The sequence below is a fragment of the Siphateles boraxobius genome, unplaced genomic scaffold (genome assembly GCF_051911475.1).
Source record: "Siphateles boraxobius isolate OS27281-9 unplaced genomic scaffold, OSU_SipBor_1 235, whole genome shotgun sequence".
Taxonomy (NCBI): Eukaryota; Metazoa; Chordata; class Actinopteri; order Cypriniformes; family Leuciscidae; genus Siphateles; species Siphateles boraxobius.
The window spans coordinates 257,501-266,725 of record NW_027508850.1 but is presented as its reverse complement, the minus strand read 5'-3'; the positions used below and the strand labels follow the sequence as shown (position 1 = coordinate 266,725).

Genomic DNA, 9,225 nt, shown 5'->3' with positions numbered 1-9,225 from the left:
TCAGTGCACAAAGTACAGCCTAGAAATAAACCAGCTTTTTCAGTCTCTCAGAATGGTCCATCAGAATCATTTTACAATGCAAGGTTTATTAGGGAAAACATCCAGTAACATTTATCACTTTGTTATTAAGTTTCTGAGAGACAAAGACTTAGCCAAAAGGATTATTTTTTCTTTTAATTTTCGTTAAGTTCCAATATCTCTTGATTCACTATCCAGCCCAGTCGGTGGCGGTAATGCACCGTTAAGTTGGTTTGCCAACCGCCATAAAAGACTAAAGAAGAAGACACTAGTACTACATATCGAGATTTGATTCACTGTACATCCCTACTTTTGGTTTATTCGTTCAAAAATGGCCCGACTCCGTGTGGTTCCGCTGTACAGTGGCCGTGTGGCAAGCCGTGCTAACTTTTATTCATTTCCAGGATATTATTGATATCAGGAATTAGATTTATACTAGTAACAATGATAATTCTTGATATCAACAATCACATTTTTACTAATTAAAATGCTCATTCTAGATATCAAGAATTGTATTTCAATTAGTAAAAACTATAATTCTTGATATCTGTAATTATATTTTCACTAGTGAAATCTCAGCATAGGCTGCCATTCAAAATCAATTGTTGATATCAATAATTGATTTCTTACTAGTTGCAATTCCAATTTTACATATCAGAAATACCATTCTTACTAGTAAAAACCTTTATTCTTGATCAATAATTCCATTTTCACTAGTGACTATGTTAATTTCTGATATCATGAATGTGATTGTTACTAGTAAGAAAGCCATTTTAGATATCTGAAATAATATTGATATCAGAAATACATTTTCAGATATCAAAAATGAAAGTTTTTACTAGTAGCAATTAAATTGTTGATATCAAGAATAGACATTTCAACTCGTGACAATTGAATTATTGATATCAGGAATTCACATTCTTACTAGTAACAATGTAATTATTGATATCAACAATTAATTTTGAATGGCAGCCTATGGTGACATTTCACTAGTGAAAATACAATTACAGATATAGAATTCAATTGTTGATATCAAGAATTCATATCCTGGAAATGAATAAAAGTTAAAGCGGCTTGCCATAGTGGCCGAGACTTTGCATTTGTGACTGGATTCGCTGCGCAAACACACACGGGGGGATTTAAGAATGAAAGTTTAGTCACAAAACGATGTTATGAATCCTCACGCTTTCTTAAGTGGGTATACGGAACTCCTTGACCTTTCCTAGTGGGTATACGGCGTATCTGATTTTCCCCTGCGGTTTGGCCTCGTTTAAACCCCGTTTTTATCACAGAAAACGATTATTTCTAAAAACTCCGGCCAAACTGGAGATTTCTGATAACGCCGGTTATGTGTTGCCGTGTCAACTGGGAGAAACGGGGTTTTAGGTTCTCAAACGTCACATTATGCCAGAAAATACTTAACGTCATGTGAGCGAGCGCCCAGTTATGATGGCGCTCGACGGCGTATTTATGCTGGTTGATGTAAAATAACAACTTTTTTTGAAAACGATGCACGATGTTATTATTAAAAACGTATGGCTGGAAATATTCGTTTCACTAAATACCCGGCTACGTGTAAATGTGGCCGTAGAGTAAACCACTGGCCTGGGTTATACAGATATCTAGAGTGTGTAGCTTGAGCTGCGCGCCGGAACCGCTTGCTCATGTTGTTGTTTGTTTCCGGTAGGACTGTTTAGTGGCAGGACCGGAAACATGGCGTTCAACTTCGGCGGCGCGGCAGGCAACGCAAGTGAGTGGAATGAATCTATTATTGAATCCCGATAAACATACATAGTTAAAAAGCTGTCAAGTATATTCATAAAGTGGCACATCTTTGAAAATTGTGTTCTTGTTGATTGATTGGAGCAGACTCAAGGCGATTGCTGACTGAAGCGCACGAAACGGTTATTATTGTGTAATTTCAGCTGTTGTCGCCTATCGGTGTGTTCATGAGTCCGTTGTGGTGTTAATGAAGATGAAGATAATAATGATGATGATGGTGGTGGTGGTGTGTGATGGTGATGAAGACACTCTAGGGTTCTCATTTAAATAATCCACATCCACTTCGTTCGGTTTCGGCGCTTCAACAACAACAAACTTCAGGCTTCGGTTAAACTCCCGCCAATCATCATCATCAGAACTAATTACGTCATCACCAGCTGGTCTGTGTCCGAAATCGCATATTCTCTTGATTAGGTACTTATTTTGAGTAATTACTGCACGACCGCTAAACAAGTATCGTCTACGTCATATGTCTGTTCGACAGGGTCCCTGCGCAGTGTTCACTGCTCCCTACTCCCTGAACACGCGCACTTATATCAGTTTAAGTGCACTTCGCTGGCAGTAATCGCTCATTTGGACGCCCTGCAACGTCATCGGAGAAAGTCAACGACGGGGTCGCGGGGATTATGATATAACATAAACACATATAATAGGCCTATACATATTTAAAAAAAACACAGTATGCATCTAATAAATAACCAAAAAACGTTGTGTTAGTCTGTTAGTTTATTGCATATACTACTTTAATTGACTAGGCTATACACATATTTGAAGCTGTAACTGTCATTCAATATGAAAATACATTTTTATTTGGTTAACTGTGTATAAATGTGCTCTTAATATGTAAGCAATAATTGAGTTCAGGCTGCTGAATTATTAGGAAAATAATGTGGTAATGCGGTCACGACGCGAAGCGGATGCGCATTAATGTTCTAATAATTCAACGGCCTGAAGTCAATTATTGCGCTTATACTACAGTTAGCACACCTCAAACATGGTTCAGATGATGCATTTCAAGACGTTTGTCAAGTTTTTGTCATTAAAACGCTCTTGTTTGTAGGACTAATTTCTTACGCATGTAATCCCAAGCCTCCGTTGCTAATTCCAAAACGTCATTTTAGAGCGAGTAACGTTGGTTTGAGCCACTGATAGCAGATAAATGCAGTTATTAATGCAGTTATTAGTGAAGTTATTAATGCAGTTATTAATGCAGTTATTAATGCAGTTATTAATGCAGTTATTAGTGCAGTTATTAGTGGAGTTATTAATGCTGTTATTAATGCAGTTATTAATGCTGTTATTAATGCAGTTATTAGTGGAGTTATTAATGCTGTTATTAATGCTGTTATTAATGCAGTTATTAGTGTAGTTATTAATGCTGTTATTAATGCAGTTATTAGTGGAGTTATTAATGCAGTTATTAATGCTGTTATTAATGCAGTTATTAATGCAGTTATTAGTGGAGTTATTAATGCAGTTATTAATGCTGTTATTAATGCAGTTATTAGTGGAGTTATTAATGCTGTTATTAATGCTGTTATTAATGCAGTTATTAGTGGAGTTATTAATGCTGTTATTAATGCAGTTATTAGTGGAGTTATTAATGCAGTTATTAATGCTGTTATTAATGCTGTTATTAATGCAGTTATTAGTGGAGTTATTAGTGGAGTTATTAATGCTGTTATTAATGCAGTTATTAGTGGAGTTATTAATGCAGTTATTAATGCTGTTATTAATGCAGTTATTAATGCAGTTATTAGTGGAGTTATTAATGCTGTTATTAATGCAGTTATTAGTGGAGTTATTAATGCAGTTATTAATGCTGTTATTAATGCAGTTATTAATGCAGTTATTAGTGGAGTTATTAATGCTGTTATTAATGCTGTTATTAATGCTGTTATTAATGCAGTTATTAGTGGAGTTATTAATGCTGTTATTAATGCTGTTATTAATGCTGTTATTAATGCAGTTATTAGTGGAGTTATTAATGCTGTTATTAATGCAGTTATTAGTGGAGTTATTAATGCAGTTATTAATGCTGTTATTAATGCAGTTATTAATGCAGTTATTAGTGGAGTTATTAATGCAGTTATTAATGCTGTTATTAATGCAGTTATTAGTGGAGTTATTAATGCTGTTATTAATGCTGTTATTAATGCAGTTATTAGTGGAGTTATTAATGCTGTTATTAATGCAGTTATTAGTGGAGTTATTAATGCAGTTATTAATGCTGTTATTAATGCTGTTATTAATGCAGTTATTAGTGGAGTTATTAATACAGTTATTAATGCTGTTATTAATGCAGTTATTAGTGGAGTTATTAATGCTGTTATTAATGCAGTTATTAATGCTGTTATTAATGCAGTTATTAATGCTGTTATTAATGCAGTTATTAATGCAGTTATTAATGCAGTTATTAATGCTGTTATTAGTGGAGTTATTAATGCTGTTATTAATGCAGTTATTAATGCTGTTATTAATGCAGTTATTAATGCTGTTATTAGTGCTGTTATTAATGCAGTTATTAGTGCAGTTATTAATGCCGTTATTAGTGCAGTTATTAATGCAGTTATTAATGCAGTTATTAGTGAAGTTATTAGTGCAGTTATTAGTGAAGTTATTAGTGCAGTTATTAGTTCAGTTATTAATGCTGTTATTAATGCAGTTATTAGTGCAGTTATTAGTGCAGTTATTAATGCAGTTATTAATGCAGTTATTAGTGCAGTTATTAATGCAGTTATTAATGCAGTTATTAGTGCAGTTATTAGTGCAGTTATTAATGCTGTTATTAGTGCAGTTATTAGTGAAATTATTAATGCAGTTATTAATGCAGTTATTAATGCAGTTATTAGTGCAGTTATTAATGCAGTTATTAGTGAAGTTATTAATGCAGTTATTAATGCTGTTATTAATGCAATTATTAATGCAGTTATTAGTGCAGTTATTAGTGAAGTTATTAATGCAGTTATTAGTGCAGTTATTAATGCAGTTATTAATGCAGTTATTAATGCAGTTATTAATGCAGTTATTAATGCAGTTATTAGTGCAGTTATTAATGCAGTTATTAATGCAGTTATTAGTGCAGTTATTAATGCAGTTATTAGTGCAGTTATCAGTGCAGTTATTAATGCAGTTATTAGTGCAGTTATTAGTGCAGTTATTAATGCAGTTATTAATGCAGTTATTAGTGCAGTTATCAATGCAGTTATTAATGCAGTTATTAATGCTGTTATTAGTGAAGTTATTAATGCAGTTATTAATGCAGTTATTAATGCAGTTATTAGTGCAGTTATTAATGCAGTTATTAATGCAGTTATTAGTGCAGTTATTAATGCAGTTATTAGTGCAGTTATTAGTGCAGTTATTAATGCAGTTATTAATGCAGTTATTAGTGCAGTTATCATTGCAGTTATTAATGCAGTTATTAATGCTGTTATTAGTGAAGTTATTAATGCAGTTATTAATGCAGTTATTAATGCAGTTATTAGTGCAGTTATTAGTGAAGTTATTAATGCAGTTATTAATGCTGTTATTAATGCAATTATTAATGCAGTTATTAGTGCAGTTATTAGTGAAGTTATTAATGCAGTTATTAGTGCCGTTATTAATGCAGTTATTAATGCAGTTATTAGTGCAGTTATTAATGCAGTTATTAATGCAGTTATTAGTGCAGTTATTAATGCTGTTATTAGTGCAGTTATTAGTGCAGTTATTAGTGCAGTTATTAGTGCAGTTATTAGTGCAGTTATTAGTGCAGTTATTCATGCAGTTATTAATGCAGTTATTAGTGCAGTTATTAATGCAGTTATTAGTGCAGTTATTCATGCAATTATTCATGCAGTTATTAGTGCAGTTATTAGTGCAGTTATTAATGCAGTTATTCGTGCAGTTATTCGTGCAGTTATTAGTGCAGTTATTAGTGCAGTTATTCATGCAGTTATTCATGCAGTTATTCGTGCAGTTATTAGTGCAGTTATTAATGCAGTTATTAGTGCAGTTATTAGTGCAGTTATTAGTGCAGTTATTCATGCAGTTATTAATGCAGTTATAAGTGCAGTTATTAATGCAGTTATTAATGCAGTTATTAATGCAGTTATTAGTGCAGTTATTAATGCAGTTATTAATGCAGTTATTAGTGCAGTTATTAATGCAGTTATTAATGCAGTTATTAGTGCAGTTATTCATGCAGTTATTAGTGCAGTTATTAGTGCAGTTATTAGTGCAATTATTAGTGCAGTTATTAGTGCAGTTATTAATGCAGTTATTAGTGCAGTTATTAGTGCAGTTATTAGTGCAGTTATTCATGCAGTTATTAATGCAGTTATTAATGCAGTTATTAGTGCAGTTATTCATGCAGTTATTAGTGCAGTTATTAATGCAGTTATTAATGCAGTTATTAGTGCAGTTATTAATGCTGTTATTAGTGCTGTTATTAATGCTGTTATTAGTGCAGTTATTAGTGCAGTTATTAATGCTGTTATTAGTGGAGTTATTAATGCAGTTATTAATGCTGTTATTAGTGGAGTTATTAATGCTGTTATTAATGCAGTTATTAGTGCTGTTATTAGTGGAGTTATTAATGCTGTTATTAGTGCAGTTATTAATGCTGTTATTAGTGGAGTTATTAATGCAGTTATTAGTGCTGTTATTAGTGGAGTTATTAATGCAGTTATTAGTGCTGTTATTAGTGGAGTTATTAATGCTGTTATTAGTGCAGTTATTAATGCTGTTATTAGTGGAGTTATTAATGCAGTTATTCATGCAGTTATTAGTGCAGTTATTAAAGGGTTAGTTTGCCCATTTAAGACATGAAGTTGTATGCAATCCTTACCAGCACTATAGTGCATACACACTGACCCACTCTGCAGTCGTCTCCCTGGTCAGAGTTCTGGCCGCTGGAAGTTTTGCAATAACATAATAATGACAGCCAGTCTAAAATCGCTGTGAACTTCCAGTCTGTTGCGTGACTTTGTTTTTATAGCCACAAGTGCACTGAAGGCTGTCTCAGAGAGGTAGGTGGTACTGAAAGGAAGAATGATCTTTGTAATGGGATAGTTTGCGAGTTTAGGTGCGACAACAGGTCCCCTGGCTATCCAAATCCTTTTGAATCCATTCTCCTGGAAGTACTTTTTTGACAGTGAATCAGTTAGTAGTTCAGCGAGCTCATCTTCACAGCCAAGATATTCCACATCTTCAAGCCTGGCTGTGAATGGATCCATAACCCACGACTCCTTGGATAATGTGTCAACATCCGGGACTTTAATTCCTCCTGTAGCGAAGTCATGTGACGGCAAAACTCGGTGTGCAAAGAAGCACTCACGGTACCCCCAGAGTGTTGAAGCAGCAGTGGAAGTGTTGTAAATGCCTCTGTGACATTTTTCCAGCCCTGTACTCCAGCTTGCGCATAAAAGCATCGATTGCTTCTTTGCACTCCAAGATGTTTGACTCAGAGCCCTGCAGTCTCTTGTTGGTCTCATTGGAAAGAGTGAATATGTCAGCAAGGTATGCGGTTTTGATTCAGAACGCATCAGTCAGCTCCTCCAACAGTGTGTTTTGATTTCGCAGAAATTCCAGGATTTTATCCTGCAGTTCTAGAAAGCGCACGAGGACTTTGCCACGCGAAAGCCAGCGCACCTCCGTGTGTAGCAGTAGAGTTTGGTGCGCTTCATCCTCACACAGTTGTGCAAATAATCTCTGCTTGGCAGGGCGAGCTTTAATGACATTTACGACTTTTACAACTGTTGTCAGTGTGTCACTAAGGTCTCTGGACAGTTTTTTACTGGCAAGTGCCTGGCGATGTATCATACAGTGGAAAATGACACAGTCTGGAGCCTTTTCCATCAAACGGCTGTTAAATCCCTTATTTCTACCCATCATCGCGGCAGCTCCATCCGTGCAGCAAGCGACGATATTTGTGTAGGGCAGATTGTACGATGTGAGGTATGAATCAACAGCCGTAAAAATATCCTGACCTGTAGTTGTTGTGGGTAAATTGGTAGACATGCGTATGTCCCGTTTCAACTGATCTCCGTCCACATACTGTACATATACGATAAGCACAGACTCTCCCGCTACTGTGGTCGCTTCGTCCAGCTGTATAGCAAATTTTTCAGCTGCTTGCGGGCCACATAGTCCCTCCACTGTTTTAATGCAGGCGGGTTTGATTAACTCCTCTCCAATATTATGCAGCTTTTTTGCCTTGGCAATCAACAGCGAACACTCAAAGGAAACTTTAGTGGCCTTCTGTAAATCACTACCTGCTCTTTCGAATACTTTCCTGATGTCTGTCGATCTTTTTGACAGAGCCATCTCTTTTTTTCTCTCTAAGAATTCCTTTGCCGATAGTCTCTGGGTGCTTCGTTTCCTGGTGTCTTTTCATCTTGCTTGTTTTCATGCTGTCGTTTGCCAGTTTTTCACCACAAAAGACACATTCTGGCCGAGACTGTCTTGGCCTTCAATAAAACCAAAATTTATGAAGGTTTTGTCATAGTGTCTTAACTATTTCTTCGCCTCTGATGAAGAATCACCGCATTTACGTTTCTCTGCCATTCTCCTTTCGATTTTCCTGTTACTATGACAACAAGCACATTGGGCAAGTGACGGTGTGCGCGCAAAATTTAAATTATTTTATATAAGAGATAATTTTTGACTGCCTTATCTTGGCATTGTAAGCATATGATTTTTTTAAAAACTTTGAAAAAAATATTTTTATATAAAATTATTAGTGGAACATTTTATGCATCTTTATTCACCTCAAAGCATATCCGCTCCCGCGCCCCCCTGTGAACTCTGTCGCCCCCCGAGGGGAACCAATGTCATAGAACACATGAGCGTAAAATATAATTACATTAATAAACCTGTACAAATACCTCCAGATAAATACTGGGCTTCTAAATTTACTCATTTAAGTGCTGCAAAACATATTGAGCTATGACATTACAAATTATTCTATATTTAAATTATCTCATATATGTGGCTATTGTGGTTGGGCCCTGTCCCAAATAGCACACTTCATATGAATACTCGGTCTTGTGTACTTATTTCATGTGTAGGGTGTCTCGTTTTTCATTTTAGGTTTCAGAAGGATGCTCACGCATACTTTGTGTTTGATATGTGCCCTCGATGCGCACTTTTGCAGAGCCCACACTGATGCAAGCTCTACAGCACACTTCTTTTAGACAGTCAGAGCAGGGTTATGTTTTTCCACGTCGTGCACAATAACCCTAAAGGCACCAGGGTGACGGTGCCACCGGCTTCTTTATATATGTATAGCTGCGAGCAGCGATGAAGGGCCAAAGCCGTTAGGTAACTAAAGGAACCGGGGTTGCGGTGCCACCGGCTTGGGCCCGTCATCGGGCTAACTAAAACTTCATTTAAAGGGGCCGCAAATTAAAATAGCATGAAGATTGTTATTTTTGCAGAAAA

General features: G+C 35.6%; 1 protein-coding gene across 2 annotated transcripts in view; it reads left to right on the top strand.

Moving 5' to 3' along the window:
- The first annotated feature begins 273 nt into the window (after positions 1-273).
- The window catches only part of nup54 (nucleoporin 54), a 58,386-nt gene continuing 49,434 nt past the window's right edge, over positions 274-9,225 (top strand). Inside the window, exon 1 of one of the 2 annotated variants that reach the window (XM_077240509.1) lies at positions 274-1,768. In XM_077240509.1, the coding sequence (XP_077096624.1) occupies positions 1,732-1,768 (37 nt within the window). In that variant the 5' untranslated portion in view covers positions 274-1,731. The remainder of the gene's footprint in view (positions 1,769-9,225) is intronic. The other variant, XM_077240510.1, reaches the window with a different exon arrangement.